This window comes from Candoia aspera, chromosome 2, assembly GCF_035149785.1.
Source record: "Candoia aspera isolate rCanAsp1 chromosome 2, rCanAsp1.hap2, whole genome shotgun sequence".
Classification (NCBI taxonomy): Eukaryota; Metazoa; Chordata; class Lepidosauria; order Squamata; family Boidae; genus Candoia; species Candoia aspera.
In genome coordinates, this window is record NC_086154.1 from 223,316,856 (window position 1) to 223,343,338 (window position 26,483).

At 37.1% G+C, this 26,483-nt stretch overlaps 1 protein-coding gene across 1 annotated transcript in view; it reads right to left on the reverse strand.

Moving 5' to 3' along the window:
- Window positions 1-26,153, reverse strand: part of LNPEP (leucyl and cystinyl aminopeptidase) — a 50,594-nt gene extending 24,441 nt beyond the window's left edge. Inside the window, exons 1-8 of the mRNA XM_063295399.1 lie at window positions 25,782-26,153; window positions 13,636-14,476; window positions 11,680-11,818; window positions 8,415-8,546; window positions 7,502-7,622; window positions 3,577-3,731; window positions 2,521-2,634; window positions 777-908 (exon numbers count right to left, since the gene is read on the reverse strand). Coding sequence (XP_063151469.1) covers window positions 777-908; window positions 2,521-2,634; window positions 3,577-3,731; window positions 7,502-7,622; window positions 8,415-8,546; window positions 11,680-11,818; window positions 13,636-14,476; window positions 25,782-25,803 — 1,656 coding nt within the window. The 5' untranslated portion in view covers window positions 25,804-26,153. The remainder of the gene's footprint in view (window positions 1-776; window positions 909-2,520; window positions 2,635-3,576; window positions 3,732-7,501; window positions 7,623-8,414; window positions 8,547-11,679; window positions 11,819-13,635; window positions 14,477-25,781) is intronic.
- Window positions 26,154-26,483: the final 330 nt, after the last annotated feature.

The following is a 26,483-nucleotide window of genomic DNA, read 5'->3' on the forward strand; positions in this document are numbered from 1 at the left end:
AAATATTCAGGAACTAGTTCTTTCAATTAATAAATTGTACCACAGTTTAGTGTGTTAACCAAACTATGCTTAATCTAAAACAGAAGCAGATGCTCCTGATATCTTCTCACAGAATCCTAAAGAGGCAAGCATGGAATGAAGCTGGGTTTCTTCTCATTATACTAAACGTGGTTTAGAGCAGGCAGCTTTTTTGAGGAGAGGCTATACTTTATAAACATCTTTATAAACACACTGATAATGGCAGGTTTATCACAGTGGGAAGAAGGGGCATTATATAAATTAAGACGACTCCCTGAGGCTTGGCCCCTATTTTGGAATTTAATTGGACGGGGGGAGGAGTAGGAAACACCAGAAGTATCTTGCAGAACTAGATCTCAGGGATTATTTGAACATTATAGATTTCCCATCCTTGATTTAAAGTTATTTCCAAAAGCATTCAAAAGCAGTGGAGGTAGGAACTATTTAATGTGCCATCAGTAAAGAGAAAACAAAAATATTCTTTTTCACTCTTCCTTTTTTAAAAAAAAGAGATTTCTAAAACCAAGCATTTGTCTGCTAAAAAAATCAGATTAAAAATTACTCCAATGGGATATATATCTTCCATTATATTGTCCTCTCAACACCTCCCTCCTAATCCACCCTTAAAACATTTTCTTCCCTTCAGCTCCTGACCTCTTGTTGCCCATATTAAGAATGTGATTTGAAATAGCTCTGTGTCAACTTTGCAAATGCATTTAATTTTATTAAAACTGTATTTACAGAACATCTGAAGTTACCTTGATGTAGGAGACTACATCAAACATTTGTTCAATCTCTGCTGATGAGTTGACAGCTAGGGAAACTGGGTGAGATGAATTCATGGAATCTTTCTCCATGGCTTTAAATTGCAGATTTAAAAAAATGTCATCCTGAAAAATTGAAAGACATTTAAGTAAAATGAACATTAACTAACATGATAAATTTGACCACTCAAGTAAAGATCAGAAGAAAAGGCTTTTTTTCATATATTTTTTCTAATTATCTGGTAGGTCCTCTGAAAATTTTATAAATTATTGTATTCATCACAAAGATTCTTATTCTTATTTTATTATTACATTTATAACTTGCCTTTTCTCTGGGAGTTCAAGACAAAGCACCCATCATATTCCTTTTTATATCCTCCATCAACTTTGTGTAGTAGGTTAGGGTGAGAGATATCATCTGGTACAAAATCACTTGATGAGTTTTACATTTGAAAGAGGATAGACAACTGCACTATTAGATATGCTCCTTTAACCCACATTAGGCAAATAATACAGAGGTCCAGTCAATTTATAAAGAATACCTCTAAGTGACCACGAAAAAGAAAAAGTGAAAGGTCCCCTGTGCAAGCACCGAGTCATGCCTGACCCTTTGGGGGGACGCCACTTTCATGATGTTTTTTTGGCAGACTATAGCAGGGTAATTTGCCGTTGCCTTCTGCAGTTGTCACCTTCCCCAGCAAGCTGGGTACTCATTTTATGACCTCGGAAGGATGGAAGGCTGAGTTGACCTGAGCCGGCTACCCGAGAATCCAGCTTCCACTGGGATCGAACTCGGGTCGTGGGGAGAGTTTCGTTTGCAATACTGCCACCTACCACTCTGCGCCACATGAGGCTCTCCAAGTGACCATACATTCCAGAAAATAATGGGGCTGGGGAGAGGCAATTCAAGCTGGTATGTTTTCACTTATTCACCCAGACAGCAGCTTTGTATCTTATGATATGGTCAGGCACCATCAAATGGTAAAATGTTATTTCTTCAGTATAGCAATGTACTGTACAAATAGTTTCATTCACGAGATTTCCAAATTAGTGTAAGTATGAAGGTTACCTTGTATGAGCCTTTCATGACAGGATATGTAATTAAGAGAGAGACAGATACTCCTTACCTACCATAAATTGCAAATGTTTCATTTACACATTGTATCATTCATCATTTCTCTCCACAGTTATTGATGTCTTTCTTCCCAAGTTTACAGAATACTTATTTCTTGACATCCTGTTCAGTATTTTAGTGTAATTAACTTTTCTACTGGGAGCCATGAGGGAAATAGCTATTATCTTCAATCCAAATTTTTATTTTCACAGTTTTAACCAAAAAAATCCAACCATTTTACTCAACAAAGGTAGCTAGATATAGTTAAGAATCCTAATTTCCTTGGGATCAAAACATTTCTACCTTATTTGGCATTTGTGTCAGGAGGAATAGGAGAAACAAGACCTTCTAAGCAGAATTAGCTTGTCCCTCTCCCACTCTTCTGCATATCAAAAATATCAGTAACTTAAGGTATATCAATTATTTCACCTAGCTGTGGGGGAAATTTCTTAACCTATGAGGTATTTTCCCTAGCTATGAAAAACTGAGTTTTTCTTTTTCAAAAATAAACTTCTAAATATATCCAGTTCTAGCTTCTGAGACTAAATAGAAAGACAGGCCAAGTCAAAAGACCCATAGAAAAGATGAGAAATATGCAAACCCTCCAACCCTCAATGTACTTACCATATACAAGTCTGGAAAGACCATCTTCATGGCAAGATTTTCCATAAAAGTAGCAAATCCTTCATTCAGCCACAGGTCATTCCACCACTTCATTGTTACCAGATTGCCAAACCACTACAAACGTAAAGCATGTATTATGCTTCTATTATTACAATCTGTGTCAAAAGATGGAACCCTAGGCTGAGGTATATACAATGACTTCCTGATCAATTCTAGCTCATCTGTTCTAGCCAGAGATAACCAAGAGTTCAGCTCAAGACATCTAGAGGGCTGCCATATGCTATATTTTTTTTAAAAAGCTCTTACATTCTCAAAAACCAGTGTATCAGCTTCACAAAACATTAATCATTACAACAGGAAACAACAAAAAGCTTGTACTAGGGATATACATTCTCTCAACCAACAAAGCTATGATTGGCTGTATGACTCTTCAATAAATGCCTGTGCTAACAGCTTATGGTGTGTTAATATTTAATCAAGCAAAACTTTCAGAAGCATTTTAGCTGCAGGATACAGTGCTGCAAATTGTCATAGCTGTGTCACAATACTGGTTGCGGAGGGTTAGATTACTACAATTAAAAATGCAACAATACGTACATGAAATGCCACATTAACCACCTAATTTGGGGGCCGCAGCCTGTGCACACTGGTAGCTCACATGTCTTTCCAATTTGTAATTGCCTGTAATTCTTTCTTACTGCTTTTTGGGCACAAGTTAGTATGTTGATTGGCCTTTTTAAAAATCTTCTCTTTAAGCCTTTCATATATTTGGACTATACAAGTAAGAAAGGAGCAAAACTAAAACAAGGTAACTCCAGGGTTCACAATTCTACTGCTCTCATATCGCATGCCACGTACTCTTGCTAGAGATGGGTGTGGCAGAGAGAAAATAAAGAAACCACTTCCAACTTAAATGTATCAGTGGCTGAATTAACTTATTAGAACGATGGAATAAAAAATTACAAAAGACAAGCTTGCTTGTAAACTACCAGTTTTGGAATTTCAATTATTTAAAAAGAGAACTATCTATAGTACAGAGAATAGTAGATTCCATACCTGGTGGGCTAGCTCATGAGCAATTACTGCTGTTACTCTCTTTTTATCAATTGCTGAAGAGGTATTATTATCATAAAGGAGTGCTGTCTCTCGAAAAGTGATCAAACCCCAGTTTTCCATACCTGCAGCCTGAAAATCTGGAAGAGCTACCAAATCTGGAGAAAGAAGAAAGAACTATTTTAAACACACCAGCCACATTCACTAATTACTCAGCTTATTGAACATTTCAATCATACATACTGATATTTAATTTCATGGACATATCCAGAGTCTTTGCTGAACTTGATGTTGTCATATGGTTAATTTATCAATATATTTAATCTATCCCACATATTTTATAAACTAAAGGAATTCTTAAATTCTTAAACTTGCGTGGACACATAAATATGTGCCTTCTCAAAAAGGTAATAGGAACATTCACCATGTTTAACTGTACAATAATGCAGTGAAGGAGTCTCTCTTGTTTACAAAATATCTTACTGCTAAGAATTAGGCTATGCATTTCTCATTACTGTAAACTACACATTTTACCTACTTCCCTCCCATTCATTAAAAGCTCTGTGCAGATGTTACATAATTATGTACATTCATCCAGTATGTATACACATATCAGCATCTAAAAAACTAAAATATAATGCATTCACTTGTACTTAGTTTTATAAATGGTTGTTATCTTCCTATATGACAGTATTTAAAGCCATACAGGTGTAGTAATTCATTTTTGCCTATCTATTACTTTTGCTGATTAACATTTATCATATTTTCTACCTCACCACTATATTTCCCACTCTAATATTAGCTGTTACTTCTAAAAGACATTTTTTGTTTCCTGAGAATACACTGCGTGCACAATTATTAGGCAAGTTGTATTTTTGAGGACGAATTTCATTATTGAACAACTACAGTGCTCTCGGTCAATCCAAAATGTTAATAAACCTCAAATCTGAATATTTAAGAAAGTAAAAGTGAGGTTTTGGCTTTCTTAGGAGCATATTTATGTGTGCACAATTATTGGGCAACTATTAGTGTGCAGAATTATTATGCAACTAAATGAAAAACGAAAATTCCCCCATCTCACTCATTTAATTTCATCTGTTAAAGTGAGAATAATAAACAAACTCAAAATTTACAAATAAACATTTGTGACATTTCAAACAAAAAATCATGACCAATATAGCCACCCTTCTTTGCAGTAACAGTCATAAGCCTTCCATTCATGGAGTCTGTCAGTTTCTTGATCTGTTGACACTCAACTTTTTGTGCAGCAGCAACCACAGCCTCCCAGACACTGTTCAGAGAGGTGTACTGTTTTCCTTCACCTTACATCTCCCGTTTGAGAAGGGCCCACAAGTTCTCAATAGGGTTTAGGTCAGGTGAGGAAGGGGGCCATGTCATTATTCTTTCATCTTTAAGGCCTTTACTGGCTAGGCACGCAGTGGAGTACTTCGATGCATGCGATGGAGCATTGTCTTGCATAAACATCATGGTCTTCTTGAAAGATGCAGACTTTTTCCTGTACCACTGCTTGAAGAAAGTGTCTTCTAAAAACTGGCAGTAGGTTTGGGAGTTGATTTTGAGTCCATCTTCAACCCAAAAATGTCCAACTAGCTCATCTTGAATAATACCAGTCCATACCAGTAACCCACCTCCACCTTGCTGGCGTCTGAGTTGAAGTGGAGCTCTGTGCCCATTACTGATCCAGCCACGGGCCCATCCATCTGGTCTGTCAAGAGTCACTCTCATCTCATCAGTCCATAAAACCTTTGAAAAATCTGTCTTCAGATATTTCTTGGCCCAGTCTTGCCATTTCAACTTACGTGTCTTGTTGCATAAGGTTGAGTTTCAGCCTTCCTTACCTTGGCCATGTCTCTGAGCACGGAACACCTTGTACTTCTGGGCACTCAGGTAGGTTGCAGTTCTGGAATATGACAGCACTGGAGGATAATGGGTTCCTGGTAGCTTCACGTTTGATTCTTCTCAAATCTTTGGCAGTTAATTTGCGTCTTTTTTTCTCAACACGTTTCTTGCAACCCTGTTGACTATTTCCAAAAAAACGTTTGATGGTTCTGTGGTCACGCCCCAATATCTTAGCAATTTCAAGAGTGCTGCATCCCTCTGAAAGACTTTGTACAATTTTTGACTTTTCAGAGTCAGTTAAACCTCTTTTTTGGCCCATTTTGCCTGAGGAAAAGCTGCTGCCTAATAATTATGCACACCTTGATATAGGGTGTTGATCTCCTTAGGTCACACCCTCCCTCATTACACAAATACACATCACCTGATATGCTTATATCCAATAAGCATTCAGGTTTATACAGCTTGGAGGTGGAAAATATGCATAAAAATGATGATACGGTCAAAATACTCACTTGCCTAATAATTGTGCACACAGTGTATGCCCTCTCAGAGTATAATATCAAGCTATGATAAAGAAATTTCATTTAAAAAACCGAGATCAAACTGAAAATTTACTTAATCTAGCATTCTGTTCCCAAAATGGCCATCCAATGGGAAGCCTACAGGCAGGGGAAATGAGAGTAACAGCACTCTCCTCTTTGGATTCCTAGCATCCTCTATTCAGAAAAATACTGACTCTGATACTGCACATAATATATAGCCATCATGACTAACAACCATTGGCAGCCTTAACCTACATGAGGGTAAAACAAAGGAGGAGTTATAACAGTGGGAACTGGTAATTCAATTTAAAAAAGGAAGAAACAGCCAAGACAGCACATTTTTTTTTCTTCTGGACTTGTTCCCTTCTCAATTACCCTTGTTATACCCTGCACTTCTATCAGCCATGACTTACCATTAATTCTGGTTAGTTTTACTGAGATTTAGATGCAAAACAGCTGTGCTCTTCAACCATGTTCATACTTGGCATTAGACACAACCTCTTCCCCCCACCCTCAAAAAAGTGTTGCACAAATTACACCATTACCTTCTGCCTGAATTAGTGCTTTTGTAACCTTTAGGATAAACAATCACCTCTGTTAATTGTGTCTCTGGTCACTGAGATCATTAGGAAGGTACTGCAACATGTACCAAGAGCTGCTGAGTGCCATCTGGCAGGTATTCATGTGTGGCTTTTGTGTTGGTACCCACACTCTGGAATGCTTTTTCCCTTTCCAATTCAGGAGGTGCTTACTGTGTCAGTCAGTCAGTTTGGTGTAGTGATTAAGGCACTGGGAGGCCATGAATTCTAGTCCTGCCTTGGGCACAAAGCCAGCTGAGTGACTTTGGGCCAGTCACACTCTCAGAGCTAGGAAGAGGGCAATGGCAAATCACTTCTGAAAAAACATTGCCAAGAAAAGTGCAGAGACTAGTCCAGACAGTCACCAGGAGTCAACACTAACTCATAGGTACAAAAGAAAAAAATTTATAACATCTTTAGATACCTGCTGAAAACTTACTCTTCCTCCAGGACTTCCTGATATGAATGTTGGAATATTGGTTTGCTTTCTTTTTTATCCTCTCCCCCACCTCTCTAATGAATATATTTTATGGAATACTGCTTTTATTTTGCTGTTTTATATTGTTTTGCCATCTATTTATTGTAAATTGCCTTTAGATGCTTTGGCATATGAAATTAATTTAATTAATTAATTGATACATTAATAAATATTTCATGTGCGGGACTAACATTAGAAATTGTTCAGAAGGTTCACATAGTTCAGAGCACAGCAGAAAGAATTAAATTTTGTTTCTTTACGCAGAAGGGTAAAATTATTTCCTTCACAATTTTCAACTGAATGCTATTTCTGCTTCAGTTTACTAATTATTTTAACTGATTCCCAAACAGTGTATCTAAAAATTCCACACTATATCCAACTTTCCCTCCCTTTAAAAATATTATTTATAAGCAAAGTCTACAAAGTTTCTGACTTGATCAACAATCTCAAAAGAATAAGCAATCTCTCACCTATTTTGTTAAGTGGGTATGTTACATTAAAATAATTCTGGTAAAATTCAAGAAGCTTCACTGCTGCGTTCAAAGCATATTCAGTCTGCCCCAGCTTTTGTGGTACAGCACAGACAGATACCTGGAACATTTGGAAAGAGAGGATAAGTCAGAGGAAAGTTGCAGTGGAATTCATTTTTTCATTGTCTACATTTCTTAATGAGAAAACCGAAGATTTACTACAATAGTTGACAAGGCAGCATTTATAAGTCAGTCCACTGAGAACCAATTTTGCACTATTTATGGTAAAAAATGTTAAGATAGCTTTTGTCTTAGTCCCATTTGTATAGCATATTATAAAACAAAATGCAATACATTTTCCTTGTTTTGTCATTTCTAAAAACTTACATTCTGATGGCAAAGGAGACATTTCTGTGGTGATAATACACATGTTTATAGTTCAGATCTGGGCCACTAGTTGGGTATTTCCCCTGTGCCCCCAACCAGCATCAGCAGGAATGGCTGAAATTTCCCCCAGATAAAAATAGATCTCATCAGGTGGAAATAAAAGGAAGTAGTGGGTAAAATAACAACTGAAAAGGAGCTTCACACTACTCTGCCTCTTCAGATTTAGGTCAGCAAATGGATCTTTCTTCAAGATGATTCACAACACTTCTCCCCTAGCCCTGACAAATAGGCAATTACACCTTGTTTAGATTAACATACACTATTGAATCTTGTAATAATTTGATATGACCAAGATAAGCAGCTACCAAGCCAACTGATGCTGTCAGGTCAGAAAAGTACAGTCTATTCTCAATAGTGCAATGACACAAGCTAGTGATCATTACTAATTCAAACCTAGCAAGTGTATCTTAACACACTGGGAAAACAAGAGTAAGTTTTCTTCTGCAGGAGCAAAAAGTTCACATACCACAGTCTCATTTGTGTCCTTACTGGTACATGCCAGATTTCCAACAATGACAGCTACTAAGTAAGTGCTCATTTTCAAGCTCACAGAGAATTCGTCTTGAAATAATCCATTTGCCAGTCGGTTGGATGATGTCTGGAAATACAAAACAGAGATCAGAATTCAATTATGTAAACAGAAGCTGCAGGTCCTGGAACATAAGTCTCAGAAGCCATCTGTTCTATGTTGAGATACTTGGAGAGTGGCTAATATGCAAGATGTAATGTACAGAATATTGTTATTTCCTATGACTGCATTACCTAATAGTTTGCAAATTAAAATTATATCAATAAATCTAAGAAGTAAAAATCACTGTTCAGTATTAGAGCAAGCTCATCCCCCAGGGTTGAACCAAAAATAGTAAGCAGTTGATTTTATAAAGATAATTTGTTCTGTATGTAGTACGCTTCATGAACATGTTAACTAAGAAAGAGACATTCATCCAGAATATTAACAGGAAGCATTGTCCTTACTTATTTGACTTTTGGTTGCATGATGCTTTTACAAAAACCCAATTTATTTCATGACATGATCTCAGCCTGACTAGGATTCCTTCAAGAAAGTGTTCCTACAGTATTATTTAAAGAGCAATGATGCCAAATTTGCAAAGCATCACTGAAAAACAGGAACTGATAGCATGGAAGTAAGTTGTGCAAGCACTTTAATGAAGAATTTACTATCAGTCTCTCCATTTATTGAGATACCCTGGAGAAGATGCTGATGCTAGGGAGAGTGGAAGGCAAAAGGAAGAGGGGCTGACCAAGGACAAGATGGATGGATGATATTCTAGAGGTGACGGATTTGACCTTGGGGGAGCTGGGGGTGATAACAACCAACAGGAAGCTCTGGCGTGGGCTGATCCATGAAGTCACAAAGAGTCAGAAGCAACTGAACGAATAAACAACAATGAAAACAACTCCCCATTTTTGTTTTTTTCAATTTCATTTGAAAATCAGGGTAGCCCAAACTAGAGTATATTATACACAAAATGCTACATGATGACAAAGAAGATAAAAAGACACACTAGACAGCATCTTTTAGGCTGCTAAATAATGACATTATAGGGTTTCAAAGAAGGAGGGGCTAATCCCACTACTAATCAGCTAGTACTGCATTCTCACAATAATTAGCCTTCTGTACCCAGGCAGTCATTTAATTAAATAAATGAAGCAACAAAAGAAAAGCCTTAGGATAGGATATATTGTATTTCTATATTATAGTAATTATTTCTATGTTTGAATAAATGTATGCAAATTAACAAAATAAAACAATCTACACTTCTTACCAAAAATCTTTTGCCTTATTTTTTCCATATTTCAGGCTCTCTATGACCACAAATACCATGAGTCTAATAATCTTATATAATCAGCTGCATTTTTATAGTGGTACACTCCACATTGATTCATGATGATGTACAATACAAACCAAATTATTTATGTAATATAAAAATAAGAATCTACAATTATCATAGCATTTCATAAATTACTAAAATCAAAATTAATAATATACCAGTGACATATCTTAATTAAAAAATTTTTTGAACAGCTCAATTTCTAACATTTTTCTAGAGGTCAGAAGTGATGGAGCTACCCAGATTTCTGACAGAAGGCTGCTACATAAGGTAGATGCCAATGCTGAGAAACAAGATGTGCTTTTTTTCCCCTTTGATCTTATATGGGGAAAGGAACTCTCTGCATCCCCAGTAGAGACACGTGTACTGGATGGGTAGGATTCACTTAAAGAAAATGCTCCTTAAAGAGACCACATCCCAAACCATGTAGGGCGTTAAAGGTCTAGACAACCAGTAATCAAACCTCGATGGGATTCAGCTTAGATCAAAGTCCACACACACACATACCCCACCACACAAACCAAATCTCTACAGCCTCCCAAGCACCAGGTCAGGATTTCTACTGCATTATTGTTTGGCTCAGGCTGGAGATATACTGTATAACTAGGTATTATCAATATATTGATGACACTGCACCATGATCCAACAGATGACTTCTCCCAGATGAAAACATTAAACAGTAGTAGGGAGAGAAAAACAGTTATCTTCAGAGATTCTGCCCATGTAGAATTCAAGACTTGAGCAAATTAGAGCAATATTATCAGTGAAATGTTGTCCAAAACTCCCATTGCAGCTGGTTGGCAGATCTTGACAATTTCTACCTCTAGAAGTGGGGGGGGGGGCATTTTCTGCCAATGCGATAGGGGCAGAGAAGAATCTTTGCCACCCTTAGTGCCATGTAGATCATGAATACTTGAACCTTACCCCAAGACCTGAAAATTGAAGTTTCCCAGCACTTCAAACAAGAGAGACACCAATACCAGCCCAGAGATGAGGTAAAGAGAGAGCTTCCATTATGCGGCAAAATGTGCCAGCACACAAGCTGAATACCCAGCTTGCCTTTATAATTCAACGTAACATATAAGCACTCAAACCTATCTCATCATGGGAAGAGTCCTTGGCTGCCAGTAAACTTTGAAGATCACTGCTCCCTACATCTTAGCATCATTACTGATGCAAGACAAAAGACGCAAGAGGGCAGATCTCCAAGGGGCAACATTGCCACTCTCATTCCACCATGTCTGCTTGTTGTCTGTGTAGTCACATGTAGACCTAGTATTACTAAGAGCAACCTAAAGCTCCAGTCATTTGGTCAGATGGTCCCCAGAACCAGGTTTGGAAAAAGGGTCACAATGTTCAAAGCTCCCCCTTTTATTGACCACCCATCATCCCTCTGATCCTGAGACCTAGGGTTTTGCATGTCTGTCAGCCACCAGTTTGAAAAAAAAATGTTACCATGTTCTTCCATTTAGTGGAATATCTCTGCAACCATGCCACCACATTTTCTAGGCCTTACAGTAATTAAAAATCAGTCAACTGAAATGCACACAGTTGGTTACAAAATGCAATTCCTGTGCTGTTGACAGGAGAAGCATACTGCTTTCATATCTTGTTTGTGGGATTCCCAGTGCAATCTAGCTAGCTTCCAAGGGAAAGTGGAAAATAAACTAAAATAATTGTTTAGCTTTTCTTATCCTCTAAAGCTACATTTATCTTGCTTTTTTTATTGGAGAAAAATACAAAAATTTGACTAATAGCCACGTAAGGTCATAACATAAAGTTCTTTACCAAGTAACACAATTTTCCTGTTCTCTGGCACATATCATGAGCATTTAATTGTATAACCGTCAGACCACAAAAATATGGATAGCTATATACCTTTGGCATATTTGAAAGAACACAGTGTTGTTGTTCTCTCTTGACTTTGACTTGAAAAGTGGCTTTCAATGCTGGTTCATCAAAGCAAGGGAATGCCGCTCTTGCTGACAGGGGCTCAAACTGAGTTGCTGCAAGCCAACTGATAAAAATAAAAGAAATGCATTCAAGTCGGATTTATTTTTAATTGCTATATATTACACAGTTGACAAGTAAAATTTAGAGAGAAAAATACAATCCTAGCCATATTATTTAATCATTTAAGAAAAGTAAAATGCAACTCCATCACAAAAGGACCTGATAGATTTCTAGGACACTGAATCCATATGAATATTAACTTATGTAGCATACCGAGAATTGTTACAAAGATCTGGCCTTCATAACACTTCATCCAAAAGATTTAAAAGCATCTTCCTAAGTCATCTTTAATCTTTATAATGCATTTTAAACTCCTTTCACCAGCTTAATCCATTTTGTGATGCATTTGATTTCCAAACAAAATTATAATCTAAAGAAATCGCATTTGACATTAGCCATATTTCATTCAAGATCCTAACATTCAAGATCTTATTACATATATAGCCACATTTTTAAAAAAATGTTCTCTGTATAGCATCTACAACAAGGAAAAAAAATGACATACCACAATTCCTCTAGTCCTGAAATTTTGCAAGGCAATACATGTGTTCAACTAAACAACTTTTATATTAACAAAACCAAAACCCATATTATTCAGGTGTTTTAATTTATTAATTACCTGAAAACTAGGCCTGGTATATTTATTAACACTGAAGTAATTAAACCCACTGTGTTCAAAATTTACCCTTAAATACACATCACTACATATATTAGCAGCCATTTTCATTCTACCTGGTTGTTGCTGGTGATCATAAAAAGTACAAACAGGTGTAACGAATTACTATCAAAGTAAAGGGCAGGCTAGACAGAAAGCACACTCCATTTCTCCTTTTGCCAAGCTACTATATGCCAACACTAGCCAAGGAGGAAGTCAGATAGATGCCAAATAGGTTGGTGAAAGAAAAATGGAGCATTTAATTCCTCCTTTCAGTTGATTACATTTCTAGTATGCACTTTATTCTTAACTATCCTTTTTATTTATCAGTGACCCATCTTATGAATAAAAAAACAAGCACATTTAAAAGTGTTCCAATGTAAGTGTGATCAGGCAGTCACACTTCACCATCGTCGAAATGAATGGCGAAATATGACACAATCGTAATGCCCAACCATACACATGCTCTACTTGGTTCTATTTAGCACAATACTATTAGTACTGATTGGCAGCAGTCTTTCTGGATTTAAAGCAAGACATTTTCCATGAAAATACCCAGAATTAAATCAGGGATTTTCTGCATGCCAAGTGTGCATTTCAGGTGGCCCTAAGATGTTCTGACTCTAAATAAAGAATTATGCTTTATTTCCACAGTGGGATTCGTTAATATTCAGCAATATAGATAATATAACTTATCTATAAAGATGAATATAATTATTTTAGCTGTCCTATGTGCTAATCAGGAAGCCAGCTACTTTGGTATGATGAGAAGTCTGAGGATAAATCAACTGGAAGAAAATGAGCCAGAATGTAGTTTCCTTGAAATGGGGTTACATCTTACAGTACATCAGAGATGTGCAGCCTTTTTCTATTTGAGATCTTCTGTTTGCTGTTAAGTGGTATGCCAGGGGTGGGGGTACCCTCCAACGAAGTAAGCAAGCCCAAGACAAAAACAGAGGCAAAAGCTACTTTTGAATTTGATTATTCCCCTTGTTTTTAATAATTTCCAAATTTAAAATTTGGCAACAAGTTCTCCATGATTTAGGAGCCTGCATCCAAGCCTTTCAAAAGTTGTATGCAGCCCTGAGGCCTCAGGCTGTGCACCACTTCAATACATGCACATATTTTTTTCAGTTAAGACAGAAATAAATCATTTCTAAGCTTACCTTGTTAAGTTGTTATTCTTAAAGGCAATTTTATAAAAGCCAGAGTAAGTGTCTGATAAATTAGAGGAATACTCCATGCTGATGTTATATCTTTGTCCAGCAAGAAGAGCTTCTGGAGCTATAATTGCAATCTGGTCATTCATTGGATATTCCAGAAAATCTGCTGGTTTTGGCTGGCTTGAACCCAGTGAAGCAAGGGTTACCTTGGTAATATTAAGCTTTGAACTATGAAGTATGATATGCGTAATAACCTGAATAACGTCCACAGTTATCCGAACAGAACCTGTAAATCTCATTGTGGTTAGATTTGGCTGCAGAACGATATCATAATGTACTGGAACAATAGCACCTGGAAGCCTAAAATGAGCCCATGGAAAAGGCTTTCCATTAGTTGCCAAAGGATATATATCTTCCATTGTGTGGTTTTTGTTGTGACAACCTTCCTTGGTAAAAGTGCACTTGGGGAGAAGATAGATTGCCATTATTACAGAGACAGCAATCACAAGAACAACTACACAGATTACTGTGGTCCTAACAGATGGAGCAGAACATGATCCATTTGAACGCTGTCTATAACCAGCCATATTATTACGCAGGCTAGTGCTTCTATTCATGAAAGACATTCCCAGAAGTTTGGCTGATGATGATTCATAATCCTCTTCATCCTCATCCATTTCATGATCTCCAAGACCACGTACAAGAAGACGAGAACTTCTTGGTTCATATTCTACTTCATCGGGCTCCAAAGGATGCAAGCTAGGCTCTTTAGCCAAGTCAACCACATCAGGCTCTTCCTCAAACATGCTGTTTTCAATCATATTTCTAGGTAACTGAACTCGATCTAAGAAACACAAAAACAATAGGTTATGCAACAAGTAATTGAAATGGTTGTGGCTGGGTTTTTATTTTACATATAGTTGATAAAAATTGGGGTTCGTATTATAATTCTCATATAAGAAACCATTTGCAATGTGTCTGTACAGTAACAACTCAAATAGCTGCTGTAATAGCTGCTGAACAAATGGATAAATTGAAGTGTTTTGGTGATTTCTTCACAAGGCAAATCCAGTAATGATCAGAGATAAGGCTAGAGAGGGCATTCAAATTGGAGAGAAATCTTTGTCTTGTAAATTGTTTTAAGGATTTTACTGTTGCTTTTAATTGTACAAATTAGATAATCCTAAAATAGAAAATATTTTTTAAAAAGTTTGTTGGACTGCAGACTATAAATTTGCATGATGTCCCCACCAGTGAGATGGCTATTAGTTTTGCCTTTCTTTCAGAAAGAAGTCTGTAGAAAGAGTTTGAGCAAGGATGGGGTTTCCCTATCCCCAACAGCTTCTGAAAGCTTGGAATCTCCAAGAAGTTGGAGAAGTTCAGGAACTCTGAAGGGCCAGTTGCTTCAGGAAATGTAGAAATAAATAAAATGTGTTGCCAGGAATTTTCACTAGGTTTCTGGTTTATATTTTTCTGTTTGCTATGTTAGAATTTCAGCCTTACACACATCTCAGTCTATGTTCATGAAGACAAAAGATTTCTTTTCTTTCAAATCTTTTTGTCTTCTGTACTGTTCTGAATTCTCTATAGATCTTGTGTTCTAAATATTTTGGACAGAGATCTCTCAGTTTGTATTAGACCAGCACCATGCTGTACTCTGTCCAAAACATCACATTTTGTCTTGGATTTTTCTTAACTAATTTGCAAATTGCTGTATTACTATATGCTGGGCTATACTATAGTTATGTTCTTCCACACATCCGCATTTTAATAATTCAGGGGAAAAAGCATTCTACATGTTTTTCTTTATAAATAAATAATTTTATTTCCAAGGGGAAAACAAATGGCTGAATCCTCTAGACACCATATTTCTATGCTACAATCCAGGAAGCACCACTATATAGTATTTTCATTTTTTACATCTTAAGTTGTTGATTATCAAAAGGGCAGCCCCAGGTACGACAGTCCTAGATGTGCCTCCTTGAGAATAGATGGACAGGAACTATGAGGCCATCACCCCAAAGCAGGAAATAGATCCAGGATGAGAAGATTTAGAGGGCTTCTGGGAGAGTAGATGTGGGGTCTCCAATCTTCTACCCTACAGGCCTTGCTGTTACAACATTCAAAACAAAAATCCTAAAACTAATAATTGAAATTCAATTGAATGAACGTTTCCAATATGTTTTTTTTAAATTACCCATTAGCAATTAGTTAGAGAAGGCTGGTCTAATTAGGACAATGATAGTAGTTGTATCAGACATTGTATTAACTAGAAAAAATAAGATACCTATATACACTGCATCCATGACTGTATTACCCTCACATACATATTTATGTATATAATAACATTTATATATGCTCAAATTCTGTGCTATCAGGGTTTCAGACTGCACAGAATCCAAAATTCAAATAGATGTATGAGCAATGGATTTCTTAGCACAGACATCTGTGTTATACACATGAATTCTTCTCCTTAAATTTTATCACTAGTGTTGATATTCTGAAGATGAGTCTCCTTACTACTCATATTAGTGAGTGTTTCTTCAAAAAAGGTCCTGGTTGTTCCTGTTCTTTAAAAAAAAAACTTAATATGATCTGTGAATGCAAACAAAAATATATGTGTATTATGGCTTATTCAGTGTACAAACCAAATCAGTGGCAATATCCACCATTTCTAGATATGGAACAGAAATTATAAATTCACAAAAACAAGAACAACATGGAATTAAGGTGATAGAAGAACAACATGGAATTAAGATGATAAAAGCTCTGTCATAAAAGGTTTTTTAGCTATTACCAACCAGAGCATCTATGCACTTGACTTGCTGAAACAAGGAATTAACAAAATTTTAGTCAATACACAGCAGAACAGTTCCAGAGCAAAACATGCAGCAATATATTATATATCCCTCCAGTCATTTGCACTAAAAATAGACTTATTTTAGCTTTGCCTAGAGTAATTGGGTTAACATTATTCTGGAATGTTTACATACATATATTAACTTGTAGCACCACTCTTAAGCATTTATACATCTGAACTCTTCCAACTTTATTAAGAATGACATATGGATTTTCCCCATAGCATTAATATCAGCAGAGACCTTCATTGCAGGCAACTGCTAAGTTATCTACTTCAATCATGTATTAAGCAACCTGTCATATGCATTTCCAAGTATGAATTATTTAGAAAAAAATCAAAGTGCATTAGAATGCAATACTTCCAGTAGCAGACTAGAACATTTTTCCAAAACATAGTACTCCCCAGATGTTTTGGAATAACAATTTACAACATTCTTAGCAAGCATGACAGAAACACCTCTGAAGGATACCACCCTGTGGGTGGCTCGCCAAGTTTTAATGCTATGTTCCACTATTGTCTCATCTGCATAATCCTGCTGTTGGAAATTACACAAAACCCCTTTTTCTCTTCAAAAGTATACCCACATAATGACCAATTCATCTAACAATTAGCATTTTTATGCTTCTTAGTTTTCAACATCAAGAAATATTTTGGGAAAGACTTAGGACTTGGTAGCTGAGCACATGCTTGTCAGAATGCTCCATATGCAACTTGCAATATCACTAATTCAAAGGATGACAGAAAGTGCCTCTTTCTGAGTTCTCAGAGAGCCTCTGACAGTCAGAGTACACCATACAGTAAGATGAAAAGTTCATCAGAACTCATGTTAAGTCCCATGTATACATCAAGAGTTCATCTAATTCACTGAAACTAATTGGACTAAAATTTGCTTTAAATTATCTGGACAGAGATATGTTTCATCTACTCTAGGCTCATAATTAGGGGACTGTGACTAAATTACTTCATTCCTTACTTCCCTCTCTCCCTCCCTCTCTTCCTCCCTTACTAACTGAGCTCATAGGCTTCTCCAATAATGACAGACTTTGAGCGGCATATGTACCACTCAATGGTATGTATAACAGCAATCTAATTAAAAACAAATACATATAAAAGTATGCATAACATTCTTTCTTTTGCCTATAGCTATCAGACTGCAGAACTTCAAACTACAAGGTATTAATTTAACAGTTTAGTTCATATGTTCTGAAAATGTATAAGGCATATTCTTGTTAATATATAAACAATGCACACATTTACAGTTTGTATTCAGACTTTTAAGAAATCCTACTTCCAGTTAAGTGGATTTTGAAAACTATCTATAGATCAGGGATGAACAACCTACTCTCTAAAGCCATGGTCTAATTTCAAAAGTCCTTTTCAGGACATAATTTCTAATCTCTAGCCTTCTCTGCAACATCTTACACAGAAGTGAAAGACTATCAGAAAGAGATTGGCAAGGAAAAGGATGGATGACAGAAAGACAAAAAAAAAGTCAGAGAAAAAGCATCCTCACCCACTCAAGGCTCTAAACCCACCCATTATTAATTTCAATCCATTATGTGCTCCTTAAAAGTTTAACTCTGAAGAAATGTAGCCCTTGATTAAAAAAAATGTTATCTACTCCTGCTCTAGATAATGATACAGTCCCAAGCATATTTATTTGGAAGTAAATTTGACTGAGTTGAATTTACATATTGTTGTATTTTTAGCAATATAGCTGAACAAAACAATCATATGAAGCAATCGTATTCAGAAAAAAACTAACTGTATTCAGTATTGTTTACTTCCAGACAAGGCCACTGGCTTGTGATGAAATCTGATTTAGATACCCTAGCCACTGCACATATAGAATCATTCAAAATTTTAGCCAATGAAGTCATAAAAAGTATGGTATTCTACTTCTGAGTCTTCCATGCAAGCATTCTCCTATTACTGAAAAAGATTTAATTTCAGTGAGATTCAAATGCACTTGCACATTACAACATCATCTGAGTACCTACCTATGACAGCTAAAAGAAACTGCAACTGTGAGAGTTCAACTTGCATCTGAGAAAATAAACACACAAACATCTTGCTTTCCATGCTATTCAGTAGAGCAAAATCAGGATTTAAGGGACAGTATGTACAAAGATATGGAGGGTGAGCATGGCCATGTCTCCAGCTTTAACTGCATGCCTCTCTAAGTATCTCAGCAGGGTTTCGGCAAATCAGAGCATTTAAAAATACAGAGGGGAAGCTGCAGCAATTTTCCCCTGTGGAATTTCTATACACAGAGACCACCCCCTCCAACTAGTATAGCACCTTTGGGATTCACTGCAGTTATCAGCTAGAAGAGTGCTGTAGTCAAAAGGATAAATAGCAAGGAAACTAAGATTTTGGCCCTGGGCTCACATATGCATAACTAATTTTCAAGATCCAATTACACATATTTCTCACTACAACTCCGTTCCTGTCATACACAGAGGTACACAATATACATAGATGTATATTAGGTAATAATAATAGAGTGCACAGCCATTTGTACTGGTGTTTACTTGGTAATAAATGTTATCCTCATGGCTGGTTATGAAAATGTGGCTTCAGTCCAGATCATCTTGCCAATATCACCACTATTTAGACAAGCCACTGTATTTCTTAACACATTCTGCCTAAAGGTTCTTGAAAAGTGCAAGTTTCTGGCAGCTACAAAAAAAGCCCACATCAAATTTTCCAAGCCTGATTTCAGTAAGAGCCATCTAAATCCAACTAGAAAATTATCTGCTATCCCCAAAATACTATCCCCAGTATTTTGCCTATTCTGAACCTTTCCTCATCGGTACAATTTAAGATTGCTCACAAAAAGTTCTACCTTGTGATCAAACCTCAGAAATTTCAGCAACACCATAAGACAGCATTTCTGTGGCAGTGAACTACTGTTGAATTGAAACCACAGAAGCTGTATGTTACAAGAAATTTTCCATAGTAAATTCATTCTTTGTCACATATAACTTGCAATCTTTTCAGTTCACCAACATTTTTGTTACTCAGATACTTATTTTCCAAACACTTTGCGCCCAATGTTTTTACCTGAAAAATACTTTCTATAACCAGTAAAAGACTGGCTTCATCTGTATGACACTGATCGCTTACACAATTCATATTCCAACAAATGTGTTCATGTACAGACAGATGTAACAGAACTGTTGATCTAGCAAATGCCCACAGGAAGGAAATGAGATTCAACAAGCCCAGCCCTGATGTAAAAGAGCCAGGCCTTATTTAATTTTGACTTATGTTGCATTCTGCCAGGTAATTTCTGTTGATGTTTTTCTGGCTGTTCTTGATGCAATATGCCCATTAACTCCTCTACAGATAAAAACTAGAAAAAGATAATATATATCACATTCAGTGTAGTTTCTGAAACATAAATTTTTTAAAGCCCTGTTCATGTTACTGTTTCTTTTAAAAAGACAGACAAAAAAAAAAGCCTTGTGTTTGGCTCAAGTCAAAATCAAATATCTGAACAACTTGTTCGGCCGAAATGCTCAACTTTGCTTATGTTGCAACAAACCAAGGAGAACTTTTTATATGAGTTGACAATAAAAATCACAAATCTATTCCTAGACTTTTTAAAAAAAACTCTAAATTTTTGTACAACTTAGGTTTTTCATATCTGCATTTCTGATCATCCAATTAAAAAATAAATTTTCTTATGTCCCAGTTGGGAAGCCATTTTCCAGAATATTTTTCTGTACCACTAGAACCATAGTTCTAATGTGCCAGAAACTAAGAGAAATGGTTAGAAAAATTACATTTTCAATAAAAGGCTGTTATTTAAATATTTAATGTGTCAAGCACCATTACAGTTGCATGAAGTAAGGTTGCACATTTAATTATCTGCAACTTAACAAACAGCTCATATTTGGTTTCATTTCACTCACTTCAGCTTTACAAGACTGGACAGAAATCTAACAAATAAGTTATTACTCCATGCTTTCAATAGATAAGAACTGTTCATCCCTTTAAACAAGCATAAAATCATACTTAATTTTTCAATTATGAGACTACTTCATTGCATTTCATCCCAAAAGCTCAATGACCTTAGGATGCCTGTAATTATCTAAGTGCTCACTGCTTTCTCTGTGAATAACACATATACTGATGGATTTATTACGGGGAATTGTAGTAAGATATTAAAAAGAACAAACAACCTGAGTTGATTAAACTGAGTTGTGGGAGAAGGTGGAAGAAATAGCTATATATATTTCTGAATGTTTCCTGTTAATATACATTGATAGACAGACAGACAGACAGACAGACATCAATGTATATTAAGAGGAAACGTTCAGAACTATCTTCTAAATCCTACATCTATTCTTTGAAATTTCTATAAACATATAGTGAGCAAGGCAGTCCTGGGAGTTAATGTTTAAAACCCATTAGTAATACTGTACTCAAAGGGTAGCAATCATATCCTGGGTAAGCAGAAGGCAGAGGATCCAATCATCTGCCTCTTGAAATACAGCTCTCTGCACATAAAAAAGTCAGCTAGGGATAAAAGCTTCTTCAAGACTAGCTTTCAGAAAATGCCAAAGGGATCTAAAAAATGAGCTAAAATGAAATCCAGCATGTTTTTATATAAATATTCCACAAAAAACCTGATGCTAAAGGATAAACAATTTGTTCTTCACAACCTCTTCTGTGGGCCTTTAAGTATAGTTCTATGGGTCCCTAGGCCAACACAATTTTACTTAGTGGAAAAAAGCTTATAAATAATTGGTTTTATTTTTAAAACGACAAGCTTCATTTTAAGTGGAGCTTGTAAACTAAAGTATTTGTCTAGATGCAGTCTAATTTAAGAGTTTAGCTTTTACACACATTTTACAAAAAAGATTTGGAAAGTTAAATTTAGGTGGGATTATGAATCAAACACTTGCATTCCAGAACAGCTCTAAAAAGAGGCATCTGCCAAGTTCCAAATCTATTTCCAAGAGCTCAACTGATATTCATACAAATCCAAGTGGGTTTTTTTGAGTTTAATTACAGGTAGTCCTTGCTTAATGACTAATCGTTTAGCAACCATCTGGAGCTACGATGGTGCTGAAAAAACCAAAATCCTCAGACTTACAACTGTCACAGTATCCCCACGGTTACATGATTGCAATTTGGGTGCTTGGCAACCAACTACCATTTATGACAGTTGCAGCATCCCACAGTCATGTGATCTCCATTTTCAACCTTCCCAGATCACTTCCAATAAGCAAAATCAATAGGGAATTGTGTGATTCACTTAAAAGACCACGAGATTTGTTTGATTCGCTTAATGACTGCAGTGATTCACTTAATGGCTGCTGCAAAAATGTTAAAATCAGGTCCAGATTCGCTTAACAACCGCATCATTTATCAACCTAAATTTCAGTCCCAATTGTGGTTGTTAAGCAAGGACTAGCTGTATCATGTTTGGAAGTAATTTTGATCCATAGTTTTGCCAAAAGGGGACAGAAGACAAAGAAATAGCAGGAAAAGAAAAAATATTGTTCCTTTAATACTTCTAAGAATAAATAATCCTAACAAAAGGTTCTTCTCTAGGTACCACAAATAATATTTGAAATCATCAAATTCGCATAGCAATTTGGTAGAACAATTATTTATACAACCTTTCAAATGAAGAGCTTGAATGCTGTGTCTTGATAAATCAGTGGAAGGTTGTTTCAAACTGTGAAATGAGTTTCTTTTTACTGTATCTTAAAATGAGATAAATGCAATAAAATATATGTTTCATATATACTGGGCACCTCCAATATATAAGAAATGCCAGAAAGTATGAATTGCAGAATGTTGATGGATATGGTACAAACTTTATTTACCAATATTTGTATGCCACCTACTCTTAAAACATATCCAATTGTTGCCATCTTTAAGTCTCAGATGCAACAAGATGTTTACTGGCATTTTAGTTTTCTGCCAGGAACTGAAGGGGGTACACAAACCAGTCATTCTTCCAATTTTTCCTCACAACAACCACCCTCTGAGGTAGATTGGGCTAAGAGTAACTGGCCACGTTACCCAGTGAGTTTCCATTGCTGAAGTGGACTTGAACCTGGATTCACCAATCTTAGTCCAACACTTTAACTACTACCCACATTTTAGACTGATTGACTTATGAGTGAAAGAAACATGCTCTGCTTAGCAATAGCCCCAATATTTCAGATCTATCAAGTTATCAAGAATTGTACACTCTTCACACATGGTGTTAGCCCAAATGGTTACTGTACAACATTATAATATATCTGCAGCAAGGACTGTTGATATGTGTTGCTTATCAACATTTGAATTAGGGGGTATTTTTGTAGAAATGGATTGGAAAGAAACTTCAGAGCAACTTATTCAAATATTCAATGGAGTATTTTTTAATATAATTTTCATGGTTTTTTCAGAAGTGGAAATAAGGAAAATGGGAAAACAAAGACTATTTGATATTCTTAATCACTTTGATCATATATCCTTTGATAAAGCCAAATATTTAGAAAAAACACACGTGCAATGGATTACCCTTGAAGAGGAATCCCAAGTGTACTACACTTGGACTATACTACAATTCTGGACATCACTTTAAAGGGGAAAGGGAAAAGCTGAAACAGATTCAGTGTAGAGCTACCAGGATGTTAAAGGGCCTGAAAGGTCAATGAGAAGCCATTAAAATAGCTGGTGACATATGATAATGAATATAAATACACAGTACCTAAAAGGTTGCCACATTCAAAAGCTGTTCTGTCAAAAATAAGGACAAAAAAATTAATGGGGAGAAATTAAACAAAGTGAGGTTCAGGTTGAATATTAGAAGGAATTTCCTGACAATAAAATCAGGTAAATATGCCAGAAACAGTGATAGTGTTTCTCACACTAGAAGTTTCAGATGGGGGCTATACCTCTCAGGGTAGGTTAGTACATTCCTGCACTGGGCAGAGGGTTGGATTAGATGACCTATAAAATTCCTTTCAATTCTGTGACTGTAGCTCTAGACAGGAGAAAAGTTTGCTACTCTGATCTAATTAGATCAATGTATATCTGTTGCAAGAACATTACCTATATAAATCTGCTTATTTGATCCCTACAATTCTATTTCACACAAATTCAAATTCTTACCTCAGTGTATGCTAAACCCCTTAATCCCAGATAATTTCATTGTTCTTGGAATCAACTAACATACCCACTATTTTTGCAACAGTTACAATAAATGATTTCAAGATGTATGACTCATTAAAAAGAACTTGCAATGTTTTTCCTCAGGCCTGACAGGTTCACAGAATATATCACAAAGCAGTAGTGAAAAGCAGGTAAATCAGTCCTGGTTGGACATCAGAGTTTATTTGTATCTCAACGATAAAAAATTTTATTTAAGAACTAGACATACTTTATAGTCAGCAAATACAAATCTATTTGTGGATTACAATTCTACCCAAAGAATAGGTTGTTTCTCCATGTCTCCTTTTCCAGTTCAAGCTCCATTGCAATTCTGGAATTAATCTAACCTTAATGCTTCATAGTAAAGATCACTGCACTGTATTTAAGGCCTACAAAGGTTTTTAAAAATCCTTTGATTCAAGCTTTCCTTGAGGTGAGTTCATGGACATGTCCATGTAGTTTCCTTGGTCTTTTTTTTTTCTGGATTTTTTTTTTCAGAGCTCCCAATCTAGTATATAGACCCAGGATTCCCTTGAAGACTACCATCCCAGTAGATACTACACCCAACCCTGCTTCGTTTCAAATCCAAGAGAAGATTAGCCAGGTGTTGACACCAACTGAGGCTTTTTAAAATCTAGAAAAGAGTAAAAAAATAAATAAAATAAAATTCACGGATGTACCTAGCTACAAAAAAAAAAGCAACATATAGAGATTTGCTAATAACCCAACCAATATTCACAGCTCACTTTAGGAAACAAAGATAATAAACAGAATATACATATTTTAAATAAATAAGGATAATCTAAACAGGATAAAAGTATTTTCCCCACTACCTCTTTCTTCTTCAACAAATCATCTCTGTTCACTCAAAAACAAAAGATTTCAGAAAGATTAGTAGAATTTTCTCTAGGAGATATTTATATACGTTTACCAAGACATCGCCTTTATGAACAAAAGCTCTGGTTCACTGATTAGTACTAAAAGTTATTTTCATGTAACACTGACTTCAACATTCCAGTCATTTTCCACTCTAACTGCTGGCATTTTGAAATATCAATTGCATTCTATTGTTGAATTATATCTGGGAATTCAATTCATATATATGGAATAACACTGATTGTAACTCCATCATCATAACTAACCATATAAAAAAGGAGCAGTAGCAGTTCAAAACCTTGCTCTGAGAATTTAAGTTGTTCTTGTTATTACTATCATTATGGTAAACCAACTGAGAATTGCTCTGTTGACATTTCCTAAACAGCAGTAACCATCATTGTTGAATTAAAATTCTTGCTTGGGAATGGAGAACCTTCTCTTGGCCCAATTCAGTTTCCAGTCAGCTTCTGGACACATCCAGTCAAGCCCTAGAAAAGCTAGATGCTTTTCCAACTATAGAACCCAATAAATAGGGAGGAAAATAAATTATTTTTTTTAAAAAAACCAAGCAAGTCAGGAACAGTTTAGGTCACTTTAGATGAGGCTGGCTCCCAGCCAAAGACAGGTGCTGACAGAGATTCCCTCCTCCTCTTCAAAGGGCTGCTTTCCCTACATTTCTGGACACTCCAATTCTAGAGCACTTCTAAACGGCTAATAGTTGTATGCAATTATCAGCATGTGCCCTTTTTACATGATATTTCCCTCTCAGCAATCCTTTACTGTTCCCCTACACCACCAAACTGGTGTATCCACTTTAGGGGTCAGGCTTATTCTTCCTGCATCTCAGGAAGCAAAATGCAGTCCGTGAAAACTCATTGCTCCCGCCTCGACCTGTGAGACCTCTGCTCAGTAGACAAGGGGGATACGTCCTTCCCCCAAACTTTCCACCGGCGATTCTCAGGCTGTCACCGCCACAGTCTTACTTTCAAGCCTTTCTATGGGGGAGGGTCGCGCGTGCGCGGCGCAGCGACCTACTCCCCAACCGACTTGGGGGGAGGAGACCCCTCACCTTCGGCTGCTTAAAGCGGCGCGGCCTTGAGGTTGCAGGGCGTTTAGAGCTGGGCCGTGGCCTCTCTCGCACGGCCTCCTGAGGTTTCTGCTGTAACTAGAGGTCCTCCAGAAGCAGCCCGGAAGAGTCGGGTTACCGCCGACGCGCAGGAAGGCCAGAAAAAGGGTTGCTTTTACTCACCGCTACTGGGGAAGGACTCCATTTTCCTCCTGTGAGGCGAACCAAAGCACGAACCGGGAGGAAAAGAAAGACACGTCCGAAACCAAAACAAACAAAAAGCAGAACCCGCCGCGGCTCCTCCTCACGCCTTGACCTGCTCCTCCTCCTCCCGCAGCTGCATGTTACCGAGGGCGACGCGACTGCCGGCCCTGTGGTCGCAGAGAGGCTTCATGCAGGCTCAGTCGCTGCTGCCAACAGAATAACAAGCCCTATGACGGGAGCAGGGGGACGGCCCCGGGGGGAACCGCTGGTCCGCTGCCCAGTCGGCTCGGTTCCCCTCCCAGCCAAACGACTCCGGCGGCTTGACTCCAAAGCCAGCCTCGGCCCTCAACCATTTTCTGCTTCCCAGCTTCTCCAACCCCTCCCCTGCTAGGGATGGGCTGTTTAGCGGCCGCCAAGGCCACCTCCTTTCAACGCTTAGGCACCCTCTGAGGAGGTGTTGGAAGAGCCTACGCCGGTGGCTGGATCCAAGGGCGGCTGTGCCTGATCCAGACGACCACGACCCTTGGAGAGTTTTTACCCTATAATCTAGGATGAACCGCGGCCCTCCTTTTCACCGCTTGGAATGCCCGCTCGCTAATAATGCGAATGGAATCAAGTCGGGCTGCGATCCGTCTATCTCCTGATGCTTCCTCCCAAAAGGAAGGTCTTCACCAATTTCCG